This window comes from Corapipo altera, unplaced genomic scaffold (assembly GCF_003945725.1).
Source record: "Corapipo altera isolate COAL_440 unplaced genomic scaffold, ASM394572v1 0, whole genome shotgun sequence".
In the NCBI taxonomy this organism is placed as follows: Eukaryota; Metazoa; Chordata; class Aves; order Passeriformes; family Pipridae; genus Corapipo; species Corapipo altera.
The window spans coordinates 75,834,255-75,850,899 of record NW_020884872.1 but is presented as its reverse complement, the minus strand read 5'-3'; the positions used below and the strand labels follow the sequence as shown (position 1 = coordinate 75,850,899).

Sequence of the window (16,645 nt, the reverse complement as noted above, 5' to 3'; positions counted from 1 at the left end):
ATAGTTGCACAAACCCTGCTTTGCCAGTGGGCCCACAGCAGAATGAGAATCATTACAGAAAAAAGCTGTGCAGAATGAACAAGAAGATCAATTCCTGTTCTTAGAAAGAAAGAAAGGAACAGAGTAAAAAGTATTATAAAATACATAAAACTCACAAGGCAGACAGAAACTACATTAGTCAAAATGTACAAAATAATATTTAAATATGTCTTCACCTAGGACTGCATTTTAAAATGTTTACATTTTTTTGAGGTGTTGAAGCATCTCAAATTGTTATTTGTTTGCAATCTGCAAACAGGAAAAAATGTGTTCTCTTTTAAGTAAAGAGGAAAATTATGTGTTTGGAATATCTTACGTGCTTGTCCTGTGTCCGTGAAAAAAAAGAATATTTAATTCTTTTCTCAGATACTCACTAAGTCCTGACCTATAAAAGCCAAAGGTCAGTGACAGGAACAAGTCATATAAATATTATTTTATGAGTTAAATCATTTCACTCTTTTTATTTATGATATGAGGTGGGTGCTTTATACTTTTAAAAGGAAATGTATCCTAGATACATTTAGCTGGAGGGCATATATATGGTTATAAAAGGTATATTCAAAAAAACAACAAATGAGACAAGCTAAAAATTTGAGAAATCCTCAAGACAGCACATTATAAATCTCTAGATCATTTTTTTTTCCCCTGTGACTGCTTAGCACTGGCAGAAGAACCTGGGTACCTCCCTGTGTTCCCTCTAAGCTTTGTGGCTTATATAACTTCTACATCTAACATGTTGGTTAGTGAGGTAACTTCTGCCTTAACACATCCTAAAAACTCTCAAGTGACAAAGGGTAGCAAATCCACAGTTATCCAACCACTGGTCTGCCTGGCTGGGCTGTACGCTTGAATTGTGACTCCATCCTCAGTAGTGTAAAGAATTGCAAAGGAAAGGCTCATCCTTCCTGAGTGAGTATTCCGGTCTCCTCAAATATTTCATTATTGCAAAACACATGCTGAAGTGATGATGAGCACTACTAGCATGGGCCACCTGCCTGGCTACAGGTGATCTGCTGTTATTGAGACTCTTAGTCTCTTGGAAGACTCTGCAAAAAAGAGCAAGGGTAAATATCACCCTTCCTTGGCAAGAGCAAAAGGCAGCAAAATGTTACCTAGTCAAACTTATTCACATCCAAGACTGCTCAGAGCTATCAGAAACACTGTACCTGGCTAGGTATTAGCAAATCAGCACCTGGCTTTAGTGTCTCTACTTTTTCAAATCACTAGTATCTCACTCTTTCATACTACTGCTAGCTATTCCTAATGCAAAATCAGCTAGGTGTTATTTCATATTATATTCCCTTTGATTAGAGTCTTATGACCTACAAAATCTACAACGACTGATTCAGCTTCATTCTGAGAGTATAAATGGGTCAAACACAGGTACAAGTCACAGCAAAGTCATTTGCTGTTAACTGTCTCTTTTGCATGGGTCCACAGCCTAGCAAAGTTCCTATTTCATAGAGAGTCTCTGAACTTCAGAGCTTTGCTTCTGTGGACATAAAGCATGAAGAATCCAGGACAAGATGCATGTCTAGTGAGCACGAGTAAATTAACATATTTAGAGTCACTCCATGCTGTCAATTACAATTTAAACTCAAAAGACTACATATTTATGAGATATGAACGGAGGAAACAAGACAAGTAGTTTAAAACTGGTCCAAAACTACTAAGCAACACTCAAAACCAAATAGGAAGGGTCCTAATTTGAGGTTTGAAGACAAAGTTTCAGGTGGAGAGAAAAAGTGATAAGCTTTCTCTTTCATGTGGACTCTTTGGCCATGCAGTGTCATTCTGCAAGTAACCTGGGGTAACTCAGGCTTGCTCTCAGGCACAGTGCATGTCCCAGGAGTAGGGTTAGTAGGAGGTTTGGCATTTGTTGGGTAGAAATGACGTAACAACTGAAAGCTGACAACACACGTAGTGCCAGCCCTCGCATTCACTGCTCCTCACAGCAATAAACTCAAAGTGTTTATGCTCAGAGGCACACCCACATCTTCTCAGGGACTCTGACTTCCCATCCATGTGCTTTTGAGAGCTCATGCACAAAGCCCACTCAATCCACAGGGAGACACTAGGGCTTTCCCCCACCTTTCTAAGTCCACTTCAGCCTCTGCAAAGAGGCACAGAAGAGAAATCTTGGCTTGGTTTCATGCATTGCCCAGTTGCAAATGCCAGGACAGGAACTAGAAAGGTAAACAGTGACTGAATGTTTCTACTTTGATTCAACTATCCCAGGGAAAATGGTGTTTTATTGACATTGCACTTATTCAGATTAGATGCCATGAAAAGCATAGTCACTCAGAAACTCAGATAAGCAAACGAGGAAAAGGATAAAAATGTATCGTGAATAATCAATACTTAATTTTAGTCAGTGGAAGAAAGAGGTAGGGAAAAAAAGCATTCCTGAAAATCAAACTGCGTTGCGTCTGAGTATTCTCACCTTTTAATGTAAAAATTAATGAAATGCACTTCTTTGGTTCTAGTTACGACTTAGTGTAATTTAGAAACCCATTCAAAAGCTTTCAATCAAATAGAGAAAGATGGACATTTTCATGTCCAAGCAGTTTCTTTATCATAAAAAATTATACAAATCATAAGAGGGAAGAGCTTACCATGGAGTCAAATTGTTTTAATAACCACTTCAGTCAACAAAACTGTTTCCAAACAGCTTCTCTGGTTTTCAGCTAATGGAAATGAGAAGGAAGTATTTTACCTTTAGATTGTTACACTTCAGTCTTATCACTGAACACATATTTAAAATGACATTTTCATTTGCCTATCTTAAAGAAGAAATATTAACAATCCTGGACCAGTTTCACAATATTAAGGTTCTCCAATGCACAACTGTTCATGATATAAGAAAGTCATGTCATCTATTGTTTCTCATAACCCATCACAATCTCTAGAAGCAGTCAAGCCAGCCAATCCAATCCATCTTGAAAAGCATCGAAGTCCATACACATTTTGACAAGCAAACAGGTGGGATATTAGCACTAGCAGAAACAGAAGACACAAATTTGATTCTGAGAGTTCTGTGAGCCTGCCAAGCAATAGGAGCTTAATGTCAAAAGCTGACTGACCATGAATAAATCAGCTCTAGGAAAAAACAGAATTCCTAGATCATAAGTGACAGATGTCCCTTATGCTAGAATGACTTTCAGGCCATTTCGCCTGAATTTTATTAGGAGAGGAGGAAAAACACAGTTACTGAGAAAAAGCAAAACACAAGACTGTGTGCAGTGGGTTTTAAATTACTCTGCCAGTGTCAGGACTGCTCATTTCATTCAGCTGGTCCAGAGCAAAAATACAGAAGTAGCAGATAAAGAATAGACTCTGAATATAAAAAGGGGGACAATGTACTTTTTGGCATTAAAAAGCATTATTTTTACACAGTTTCCAATGATCAACAAACACAATGGGAAAGTGCTTTGCTTTTGCAATGGGTAATCAGGCTTGCTTCATAGCTGCTCCATTCTGCTCACAATGTCCACACAGACCTGGCTGAAAGTGGCCAGAGAAATCTTATCTTCACAGTTTCTAGTAAACAGTGGACCTTATGTCCACAGGATGCCACAGAAGCTGACAGTATGAACTTCGCTGGTTCAAAAGGTGCTAGAGAAAATTACAGAGGAGTGGTTGGGGCAGGGGGGCCTATCAGGTGCCACATCCTGGATTCCGCTACAAAAGGATGTGCTTTTATCCTCAGAGAGCTAAAGCTAGGAGGGAGTTTTACAGAAAAGAACATAGCAGGCTTAAACCTTTTCTTACCTATTTCACTAAGGATTGTCTGTTGGTCACTCTAAGAATCAGCATGCTGGTCTGGGTGGACTTTTCATCACAGAATCATACAATCTCCTGAGTTGGAAGGAACCCACAAGGCTCATCAAAGTCCAACTGCTGGCCCCACACAGGACAGCCTCAAGAATCACACCATGTGCCAGACAGTGTTGTCCAAGCACTTCTTGAATTCTGGGAGGCTTGGTGCTGTGACCGCTTCCCTGGGGAGCCTGTTCCAGTGCCCAATCACCCTCTGGGTGAAGAACCTTTTTCTAATATCTAACCTAAGCCTCTCCTGACACAGCTTCATGCCATTTCCTCAGATCGTGTCTCTAGTCATTGGAGTGAAGTGCCTCTGCTTCCCCTGGTGAGGATGCTGTGGACCATGATGTGGTTTCCCCTCAGTCTCCTTCATGCTGAACAGACCAAGTGACCTCAGCTGCTTCTCATGCAGCTTCCCCTCAAGGCCCTTCACCATCGCTGTGGCTCTCCTTTGGACGCTTTCTAATGGCTTAATATCTTTCTTATTTTGTGGCACCCAAAACTGCACACAATATTCCAGGTGAGGCTGCACCAGTGCAGAGCAGAGCAGGACAATCCCCTCCCTTGACTGGCTGGCGATGTTTTGCCTGATTCCCCCCAGGACACAGTTGGCCCTCCTGTCTGCCAGGTCACTGCTGACTCATGTTCAACTTGCCATTGACCAGGACTCCCAGGTCCCTTTCCATGGCACTCATTCTCCAATCTGTATGTACATCCAGAGTTGCCCCATCATACATGGCAAACACACAGCTGAGTGACTGAAAGGAATATTTGACTTAGAGGTGGCACATACTTGTGCTATGGAAGAAGGAGTAGATGAGTAACTACTCCGTTGAACAAAACAATGAAAATGAACAGGGGAAAGAAATTCCCACTGGTTTCCACTGAATCAGCCTACCTTTTTAAAATGAACAGTTGTTTATTACTCAACACTTTTAAAAATCTGACCATTTACTACATGTCTACCTAAATACTTTAGAATCTAACCTTTCAGACACAGGGTTGGTTGGTTGTTTTTTTAATGTTGGCTTTGGTCTGGTTCATTTTTATTTATTTTGCATCTATCTAAATCAGTACATTGGGACAAATTCCTGCTGGGGTAGTCTAGCTTATCCACCACAAACCTCTCCTCCCCACTGACAACACATGAGGCACTGGTTCAGAGAGCCTGCATCATCAGTAGAGCCATAAAAAGCCTCCTCTACTATTCTGCTGGACATTTTATAATTACAGAATTGGTGTTTATTGAAAATCTGAATTACATGAGGCATTTAGAATTTCTTGCAATATAAAAATTTCAAAGGATTATTTTTGTCAAACCCAGTGTTTCATATTTTAAATGTTGTATTATAATTTATAATGTAAAACGTTTTCCTAATAAAATGTATTTTATATCTAAAATTATTGAACAAAACATTTTGACTCACATATATAAACAAAGTAAATTTTTTGCCAGAACACATTTTGCTGAACTGTTAACCGGGAAGTTATGATTTTAATAAAATGGCATATTCAAAATTAATACATTCCACCAAAAAAAGTCTGGATACCTCCAGTACTGCAGTTTTAGGTGCCAGCTTTATTCTTAGACAAGTTCCAAAAGTGTTCACAGGCCAAAGTCAAAGGCCAGTGAGTATCTTTCTAAAAAGTGATTTATTTCAAAGGTGGAAAAGGGTTGTTAGTCTGAGCAGAAGAGCAACAATACAAAGAAAATACAGCTACACAGTATCTGGCAGGGAACCAAATAATTTCTTTCACAATTCACTTTCAAATTTCTTACCAAGTGCATGCCAAGTCACAGTTTCAGAAAGGTGCCCACAAACCAGTGCTAGTAGGGCTCATCCTGTCAATCCATACACCAAGAGGACTGAGTCTGGATCGAAGCCTCAGGGACTGTGGTTCTCTGTGAGGGCAGCCCCACCTCCTCTCAATCTGCCCAGCACTTATGGCACAGGAGTGGCACGTGAGGAGGACATTAGCCAGAAGCGGAATACCAGGAGAGTCGTTCCTTGTATTCCCATTCAGCTAAAAATTGAAGCAATTCCAGCCATCTCACTGTACTGTCAAGGAGATGAGTATTTATAACATGTCACAGATGGCCTTGTTCATTATTATAGTCAGAAAACAACTGCACTCAGGAAGTACCTATCAAGAGCTTCCAGCCCTTGTCTGGTCAAGAAATGCTGGGAGGGACACCAACCTCTCCTCCTGTTACATGCACAACTTACTACTGGGTTATCGCCTCTCTCATGTTAGTACCTTCATGGGAAGGAAACCTCAGTGGATGGGCTTGACATGGATTTCAGAACACTCCATCAGATGAGTTCAGACCTAGTCCTCTCAATTTAAATTATTTCTTATTCCATAAGTGATTCCACTAACATTCTTTGAACTACTGTGAAGTACTGTGATGTTAAATAAGTGTGAGGCTATAAGCTATCAATCCCAAATAGTTAACTGTCTCAATAAATGTATTTTTGATTGTTGCAATAAGTAATTGCTCCCAGAGAGGGAGGTGGAGAATGAGTTTCCTTAGGGAGGTGAAATAGCAAGATTTGTGACCTTGTTATTTAGGGATAATACCCAAAATTTGGAAAATCTGACCAGATGCTAGTGAAGCATTCTGGTTAAATGCACAAAAGAAACCCTAAATAAAAATTAGTGTGAAACGTGAAAAAGAACAGAATGTTTCTATAAGAAGTAGAGCAAATGGGACCCTAATAGTCCCTTCAGCATCTGGTTAACACCATACTATAAACAACAAACAATAACAAGAATTTAGCTGCATGGGAAAACTGGAAACCTCAGAAATTCAGCTTTTATACATCTAAGAACCTCTGTACTAGGAATCCTGATCTAAAGACAGTCATTATTGTTACTACAGAAAATTTTCAACATGCAGAATAATCAAGAGGAAAAACCCAAAGCATCAGTGTGGGTAACTTGATTACTGCAGAAAATAAAATTGAAAGACAGAAGGATGGAGGGAAGAAAGGATGAAAGCAAACCATCAGATCCTGTCTTACTCTAGATTACTTTGTAGAATTTGATTATTCACAGATTACAAGTAGGTTTAATTGCAAACTTACAAGTACAGGTAAAGTCAGGAAGAGTAAAGACCTAATGCTTAGTACTTTGTGGAATAAAATGCTTGCATTGTCCGCATGTGTCTACTGTATAATGGAGACTGACATATCAGCCAAGAAAACACTAAAACATTAGAATTATGACTCAGAAGTACAAATAGTGTTGAAAATTGGAATTAAAGCTAGGTGTCCATATTCTTCAGGTGGAGAGTTCTTTTCTTCTGCTTGGTCCCTAGAACAATGGGATCTTGTAAATGCTCTGAGCTCCAAGGAATAACTGGTGATATATCAAATTAACAAAACTATCAAATTAACAAAACTTTGCTGAGATATTAATGCATGAGGCTGTGCTTCAGCTCCACAGGAAGTACTACCTATCACCCAGAACTCATAGGACTTATATTAGAAATTTAGGATAGTGTTATTTATTCCAGTGATTCAAATACCAGTAAATTGAAGCACACAAAAGAGCCTTTAAATTAATGGGACAAGCATTAAGCACTCTGAAAGTCAAGACAGGTGGTTTTTTTCATTTTGCTTATGGGTACTTAATTAGGGAAAGATTTGTGACTTTCTTTCATCTTAACATGGAGCTGGTGTCAGTCTTCCTTACTGCAAATCTGAAAAAAATATATAATTTATGTATTGAAATTAAGATGAAAGTCTTTTGAAGAGAGATCGAAAGGTCTTCTGTTCATTACAAAGCCTTTTTTTTTTTTTTTTTTTGAGGAAACACTAAGCTATCTGAACAGCTTCAAAGCTGCAGCAGAGCTGTCTGAGTCACATGCCTACAACTGCCATTTAAGGTAACCAAGTCTGAAAAGTGTTGGTTATTGCAAAGTCAGAAATCTATTAAAAAAAAAAGATAAACAGCTATAAGTGGGATGCAATTCCAGCATGAACTGAATAGAGGTGTGTTACAGAGAAATAGGTAAATAGGTAAATACCTAAGTCAGTTTCTCATGACTTTTAAGCAGCATCATGCTTACAGCCACTGATCTACCTGCCTAATATTCAACTTCCAAACAAGTGTTTGCAAATTGGAAAGAATTCCTAAACAAGCTACATGAGTGACATGAGCTATGGGAAAATAATACGGCATGCAGTTCCCAAGGCTCAGTCTACTTTTTTATCCATAAAGGACTTGAGCATGACATAAACTGTATCGCTGTGTCTCTCCTCTCAAGATCTATGTAAGCAAGACAATCACAGCTTCCAAAACTGTGAAACTTTTCAATTTTTTAAAAAAGGGAATATCTAGCAAAATGCATCACATGCTGATCTTTTTTTAAACTATTCACAAACAAAAACTTCTGTAAAGTGCTTATAAAATGGGTGAGACAGAAGAAAATACCTCTTAGCTAAACTGATGTTCTCAAATTAATTCCCGCGCCCACAGCACAACATTTACCTTAGCTCCCCTGCACCTCACCATCACCCTTTTATGTTTCATTTACACCTTACTCTTCAAGAGACAATTTTTCTCCTAACTGCTGGTAGACAAAGGATTTCCTTTACTGCCATCCCCTTTTACCTGCTTCTGTGATGCTAGTACTGACACTTGCCGTCCAGGGCCTCACTCTACACATGACTTTAAGATACAGAGGGTCACTCTCCCAAGTGGTAAGTGGGCCCACCACTGATTCGATTCATTACCCACCTGTAATGACACATGGTACAAACTACAGCAATGACACAAGGATGCACTCAGAACTGCACAGCTTGATGGCACAGAACAACCATTTCAAGTGAGAGTTGCTTCGCAAACTGGCTACTAAACCCTGCCTCTAGCAAGCTCCACTCCTGCCACTTTTCCTAAGAGCAAGCCACAAGAATTTGAAACCTCCCCAGGTAAGAGAATATATTGCGTTTAACTTGCAACTAAAAAGGGAAAAAGGCTTTAAAAGCCTCCCTCCCAGATCTAAACTTTCTTTTTTTTCAGAGTGATTTACAGCAGATTCATGAAGAGCAGAGGATGGTTGACGGGCTGTGACTGCCACAGGGCAGGGGAAGGTGTCTGAGAGGGATAGGCAGGCTCCACAGGAGGAAGGTGCATGAAACTAGACTCTTTCACACAAGAAACAATTATCTCAAACTCCCTTTTGGTTTTAAGCATGTTGAACTACATCAACTAACACAAAATGAAAAGCACTATTTTGCTTCTCTTGGGGGAACATGTTGTTTCCAAAGGAAAATGCGTCAGAAACATGTTTATTGTTTCATCCAAAGAGTATTGCCAAAGAGGAGATGGAAACCATTGCTGCCGTAAGAAGTGGCTATATTTTGAACCACAGAAACATAAAATGGTTTGGTTTGGAAGGGACCTTAAAGATCATCCAGTTCCACCCTGCTCTGGGTAGGGACACCTTTCACTACATCAGTTTGCTCAAAGCCCCACTCAACCTGGCCTTGAACACCTTCAGGGATGGGGCATCCACAGCTTCTCTGGGAAACCTATTCTAGTGCCTTAACACCCTCACAGTAAAGAATTTCTTCCTAATATCCAATCTAAACCTACCCTCTTTCAGTTTAAAGCCATTCCCCTTTGTCCTATCACTACATGCCCTTGTGAAAAGTCCCTCTCCAGCTTTCTTGTAGGCCCCCTCTATGTACTAGATGGTGCTATGAGGTCTCACACTCCCTAGGGCTGTCTTTTAGGGAGTAGATGTGACTGCTGGCACTCCTGGCCCTGCCTACACCTCGACAGCCACTCTGGTGAAAGCTGCCAGCTCCTGGTGGTTCTGGCACTCCCCTGGGCTTCCCCTGGCTCAACTGCAATCCTCCACTGCCCTGTGGAATGTGCCTGCACTGGAACTATCACCTCAGTGAATTGAAAAGAACCCAGAACTCAATATGCAGTTACCACAGGAGTTTTTCCGAAATGTTGGCCCAGTGCAAGCAGCAAAACTGGGCTGGAGTTTCTCAAGCTGTATCCAGACTGCCTCAATGGTCAGTGTGGCACCCATAGGCAGAACTTAGGTGTCTAGGGGGATTGAGATGAGTATTCTTGGGGGCTATCTCTTAAAACCCCTGAAAATTAATAATTTGTTCAATTAATGGCAGCAGTATTTCCAAGGCACCCACAGGCAGGCTTTCAAGCCTTAAGCAAGCCTTAATGTTAGCATTATGTAGCTTGGACCATAAAAGCTGGAACCCAACTTCACATCCAAAAGCATTCACATAATTCAAGGATAGGCAATGAGACAAACTCCATTCAACCTCTGGAGAAGTCCACTCTAAAGACACGTTCTCAGCTTACTCACCTGGAATGCACTGAACTCAACACAGGGCTCACTTAGTTAAGGCAGCTTTCTCCTGAAACATTGAGGTGAAAAGGTAGTGTAGGAGGACAAGTGCCTATTTAAATGACTGCAAATCATTAAAACTGGCATAAGTGATGCTCCATACCACTTACAGCTCTTATTTCCTTGAGTGCAGGGTGAGAGGTAAGAAGAAACATATAGGAAAGCAGCATTCCAAAGTAGGAAAGATATAATAAGGTGGCAATGTGACCCCTGCAGTGGGAATCTTTCAAAAAAAATACCAAAAGCTAGTCCGTAGTAAATGGCTTAAAAACTATTATTGTTACCATAGTATAGCTGGAGTGAAATTAAGGTTTAGCTATAGATATTTTGTAAAATTCCTCACCCTTTTGATTTAAGCTGCACTATTCAACTCCACAGTGCAGAATTTTCTGAATAGCGCAGTGTCACAATTTGCTACAACATCACAGGCAAAATTTATAAATAATTTAGGAAAATATTCACTTGGTTAGGGAATATCACTTAGCCCCTGTTTGCAAGGCACGAGTGAGCTTTCTAAGCACACAGGACTTGAGCTGCTTTTCTCTGAGTAAATAGTCCTCTCCTATCAAACACATATAAGCACATCACCTTGGAAATTAATGTTCTTACCTTATCTTTATTTTCAGAGTCGGAATCCTCAAGTTTGGTCCGAATGACAAAGGGAGTAGATAATCTCAGGAGAACTCGTTCAAATGTGGCACTGATTTTAGGAGAAACTATGTCGAAGCAGTCTTGAAATTTTAGGGTTTTATGAGTGTCACATCTGAGCTGCTTCCTAAGACCTTCTCCAAGCTGGAGAACCAGCATGTTTGGATCAAACATCAGGTGAAAGGGGAAAGCTCTGCAGAAGGTGCTGATGCTAATCCTCAGGTCTAAGGGGGACTGGGAAGTTCCTGGTGGAAGTGCTTTTGTGATATTTGCATTTTCATGTTCTTTGATAAGGAAAGTCAGACAACTGCAGTTACCTGGGTTTGTCCCCTCTGAACACAACTTATCATTTGTGACCTGTTCTACTTCCACTTCCAAGTGGTAAATCTTCTTTGCTGCTGCTTTTATCATTCCTGTCATTGCAAATCCCACAATCTGATGTGGGTGAAAGTAATGAAGCATGAGATTGCCTTCAGGGAGTTCTTTGCATAGGAAAGAAGGGGATTCCAGGGTGGCCTGTCTTCCAAATGAAGTTCTAATATGCTCCAGCAAAGCATCAAAGCCATTGAAGAAGTCTTGAAGGGTCCCACCTACAGCTCGAAGAACTCTTTCATTCTCATCAAAGCAGATATTGAAGAATTCCTCCCCAAACTTTTCTTGCATTTCCTCAAACTTCAGACCTATAGGACAAGGAGACACTGATATCAATACCAAATGTTACCATGTCACATTTTCCCTTTGTCCTCTATTTGCCCAGTATTTTTCCAAGTCAGTGAGAGTGGCTTTTTCACTGGATACCTAACCCATAGGTTTTCTGTGGTGGTTAGGAATAACCACAGAAGCCATTTTTGCCTGTCATTTTAAGTCCTCATGCTTTCAGCTTGCTGTCTCAGTTATTTGTGGGCCTGTCTCCTTTTCCCTGCTGGAATCCAGGATACGCTACAGCTTCCCTGACTTTTGCATGTCACATGCAGTCCACTGTGTGAATACACCCAGCCATGGCTGCATCCCTTCCACTGCTGACCTTCCTCATTCAAAAATGAGGCTTCTACTTTTATAATCTCTCTGTTCACTGCCTCTGTGACGGATCCAGCTCCTCCCAGATTGAAGAATAAACTACTGGAAGAGCTCAAAGTCAGGCATTTGGCTTTCCATAAGCAATGTAAAAACCCTGCAGTCAGATGACACTTTAATAGCTGGTAGAGTGGTGTTGTGCATTTTGGGGGGTTTTTCAGTCAAAATACTTCTATCATTATAGGCATTAGGCTCTGCCAGAAGATACAAAGGAATAATTACTTCTTTTTGGTTGGCTGCAAAGGAGAGCAAAGCTTTTCCATTTTAGGGTTCTACCTACACTTATACATCCTTAAAAAATCCTGCCTCTTAGAGCAATCTAAACTGCTAGACAGGACAACTCTGTGATATCTCACAATGTCACTTCAAGTTTCCATCACAGAAATTCAAAAGGTTTTGATTTACAGAGGTGATAAGGCTGGCATTGCTGAAGTGATGAAAAAATATCAGTAATGGAAATGTATCAGATCCTGTTCCAGTTTGTTATTTGCCACTTTAAGGATAACCTAGAAGAATATTTTTGAGATGGTTATCAAACATTTTCCTCTGTTTTATTTCAAGTTAAGTTTTGCTCTGTTAAGTTTTGTCAGTATATAATCCCTGTATCATAGCAGAGTTACAAAATTCATCACATTTGTTTGCATTGTTTTAAGATGTAATAAAATAAAAAGAAGTATGAATCAGCTGTATGTGAACTACAAACATCCAGCAAGAATTTTCACAGGAAATTAATATAGGACTTGACATAGTTCCTTCAATGTATTAAAATCAAATCACATCACATTTCAATCAGCTAGTCAAACACCTTAATATTTATCCTAAATTCAAACAGAAATGAAGGGCAGTTATTTCTTTCCTGAGGGCACAACAGGCCCTTTATTTTTATCTGTATTCAGCATTCTTTATAGCATTGATAATATCCCTGTGGATCACTGAACTTCGCATTGTTTAGATTGCTTGGATGCTTGGGAAGAACAGTGTGATAAGCGACTTTTATGCCCAAGAGGTATAACGGGACAGAAGAAGTCATGTTGTTTGCAGACTATAACCTTTAATAATCTCAAGGCAGTGTCTGAACTGCCTTATGCACATAGGCATAGTTATAATGATCAATATTCACAAGGGATGTGTGTGTTCCTCAGCTTTGCAATCTGCAATGATAGTTTTGTTTGGAACTTTTATGATTAATAGTCAATTAAAATTCATAAAATTACATATATAAATATGACAACATGAGAACATGACAAAGCATATTTTATAAGAGCAGTAATAGTAGTAATTTGGGAAAGTTCACTCAAATGCCATTACTCATAATCAAATTTGGTCACTAAACTAGGTTATTACAAAAATATTCCCAGGATCTTTTATGACCACAGATGGTCAGCTCTGCAGTTAAGCCAAAAGAAAGTACCTCTGGTACACAATGCCCCCTAATATCCTGACTCAGAAGACTGTGTGCCAATTCCTGACTCATTGCCACTACGTCTGTATAACATGGTGCTGTAATACCTTACAGAAATATATTCACTATAACCCAAAAATAATTAAATTCTAACCCATACCAATAATGTCATAACTGAATATTAATAGCAAGAAGCTAAGAAATCATCATATTCATACACAAACAGATTTTAAATCTCATTGTTCTGTAGAGTGAACTGGGAGCAGTTTTAGTCTGTGTGTAAAAGTGAGCAGTCTAGCAAAGGCACCCAAGGCTGTAAGATTGCAGAGGCTCTGAAAGCATGGGAACAGAACAGTATCAGAAACCCTGGGGCTATTCAGACAAATGACCAAATACATCCCACAAAGCTGCCCAAAACAACAGTATAGGTGAACTGTCTTTAAAGTGTTTTATAAAATTACAGTAAAACAGTGGGTTGCCCTGGTGCCACTAAGTGAAAATAGGGTTTGCAGAACTGATCACTCCTGTACTTTACTGCTACATATGCAAGCCTCATCTCATTATCATTAATTGGAATCTCAGTGTTTGGCCCAAGGTTTTGCTGATTGTTTTAGCTTGGTCTTGTCATCCACCCTGGAGGATTGCCTGTTCAATCTGGATGCAACATACTGACTCCAAGCAACATGAATTATACTATGAAATGCAGGTAAACGACCTGGCTCAAGGACATGCTACTACTTTCAAAAACAGTTTAGCTTGGAATTGAGTTACACACAGTACCAGTAGAAAATTAGATTAGCTCTAATAGAAAAATGAGTATGACCAAACTCGACCAAACTGCTGGTCTCCTTAGATAGGAATTTTCTCTCTAACAACAGACACTGAGACACTATGAGATATCAAGAAAATTTAAATTAAGTCAAACAACCCTCTAAAACAAAAATGCATAATGTACCTATCAGGATAGTTTCTTCCTAAGCCTTACCAACAAGAGATTTTTTGCTTGAAGCATATTTTTCCATTAAAGCAAAAATATCTATTTAATAAATTCCTATTATACAAACACACATATTTCTGTACAAGGCTATTTGCTTCAGTGATGTGTTTGTGTGAAGTGGCACAAAATATTTCGTATGTATTTTTTACTGACTTATTCCTGCCTCTCCTATTGAAACAAATGATGAACAGATGCATACCTAGCATTAACTCTGTAAATACTTCATTATAACATTTTCATATAACCTTTTCATTATAAATGATGAAACATATAAATAATCACAATCTTCTGAATATCTTATGTGGGTTTTCTCCCTACACATATCACTATACATACCTATTGTAGTTTAAGCCCAGCTGGCAACTAAGCACCATGCAGCCACTTGCTCACCCCCTTACCCCAGTGGCATGGAGAGAAGAATCAAAAGTAAAATTTGTAGGTTAAGAACAATTTAATAATTGAAACAAAAGGAAATAATAAAGAAAAACAAGTGATTCACAATACAACTGCTCACCACCCACTGACTGATGCCAGACCTTGTCCCTGAACCCAAACTGGCCCCCCTTCCAAGTAACTCCACCAGTTTATAAACTGGGCATGATGTTCTGTGGCATGGAATATTCCTTTGGCCAGCTATGCTCCCTCCCAGCTTTGTTGTGCCCCTCCTCACTGGCAGAGCATGAGACACAAAAAAAGTCCTTGACTTAGGATAAATACTACTTAGCAACAACCAAAACAACAGTGTGTTATCAACATTATTTTCATGCTGAATCCAGAACACAGCTCTGTACCAGCTACTAAGAAATTAACCCTATCCCTGATGAAACCAGGACAATACCAGATTGGGAGACAGTTTTATTACGTATAGAAAAATGTGCTTGTTAAAAAAGAATAAATCCTAGAATTCATTGTCTCTGTAGTGCATACTTTTGTCCTAGTTAGAACAGCTGGGACCAGTTCATCACTGTATGGGTATAACCCAAAACTGTGTATTCTATAGCCTTCCATGCCATTCCCCAGAAACTGTTATCAACAGATCATTTACACCCTCTGCCCAGAGGAGCCTGACTCCTCAGGCTATAAACTGGGTGTTAAGAAGCCTGCGAGATAAGAGGATGCTCCTGTCCTCATACCCATTGTGGAACTCCCTGCCCTGAGGGAGGTACTGAGCATTCCTGCCTGAACTGGAGGATATATAATCTTGAGGTCTTGGGTACTTTTTTAACCACTCCTGGGACCCAGAGGAATACTGCAGACCACCACTCTCAACCAGACTGCAACCACCACTCTTGACCAGACTGCCAACAGCACTCTCACCAATAGGTTTTCCCCTCTCCTTTTACTTTGGACTCAGGGGGCCCAATGAACACCACTCTGTTCCTGCCTCAGGGTGCTGGGTTATACATTTGGGTTTTGTGGGTTAAAACCTATTGTTTGTCTGTATAATTGTACTTATTGTATTATTTTATTAAATTGTTATTCTGATTTATAATCTCTCTTTTGAGTTGGGTTCATTTCCCCTGCTGGTTTACCTTTAAACCAGCACAACTTTATTACATTTGGAGACCTCTACAGCATAGTAACTACCTTTAAAAATTACATTTGGTACGATTTCCAATTTCAAAGTATTTGGGGTTTTTTTCTTTTTCTTTTTTTCTTTTATTCTGTGAAAAGGCAAAATCAAAATAATCTTTTTTATAACCTTCAGGTTAGACACCTACATAAACAGCCCAACCTTTTCAAACTCATCTCACATTAAATTGTTTCTCTGTTCAATTTTGCAGTGGAATAATTCAAATTGAAGATGGCTCTGAAAATGTGAGTCAACTTCTGTCCACCAAAATTGACAATTTGCTATTCCTTTCTGAAAAGCAGGGATTTCCATTCTTTCTTTTTCACTGTGGACCTCCAAGCAAAATTTTCATTCAGCTGTCCAGAAAAAAATAATGTTTGAGATCTTGTATGGGTGCTGAGCACTTCCAAATGCAGAGGCCACTGCACTCACACATCACCTCATGTATGACCCCAATACAGCTTTCTAATGAGCCCTGGCTTGCAATTAATCAGTAGGAAAAAGCCTTCCTTAGTTTTACCAAGACACTCCACCAAATGGCAGTGATACAAAAAAAACAAAAATCATCCTAACACTGCTGTTACCTAGTTGAAGTAATTTATTATTTTGAACTTCTCCTATTTACACACCTACTAAAACACTGAATGAAATTCTAAAAATTCATCAATCTCAGTTTGCTTTCCTCTTGGAAAAGGATGT

General features: G+C 39.5%; 1 protein-coding gene across 1 annotated transcript in view; it reads right to left on the bottom strand.

Moving 5' to 3' along the window:
* Positions 1-16,645, bottom strand: part of GUCY1A2 (guanylate cyclase 1 soluble subunit alpha 2) — a 140,623-nt gene that overhangs the window by 98,503 nt on the left and 25,475 nt on the right. Inside the window, exon 5 of the mRNA XM_027651961.1 lies at positions 10,862-11,580. Within this exon, the coding sequence (XP_027507762.1) occupies positions 10,862-11,580 (719 nt within the window). The remainder of the gene's footprint in view (positions 1-10,861; positions 11,581-16,645) is intronic.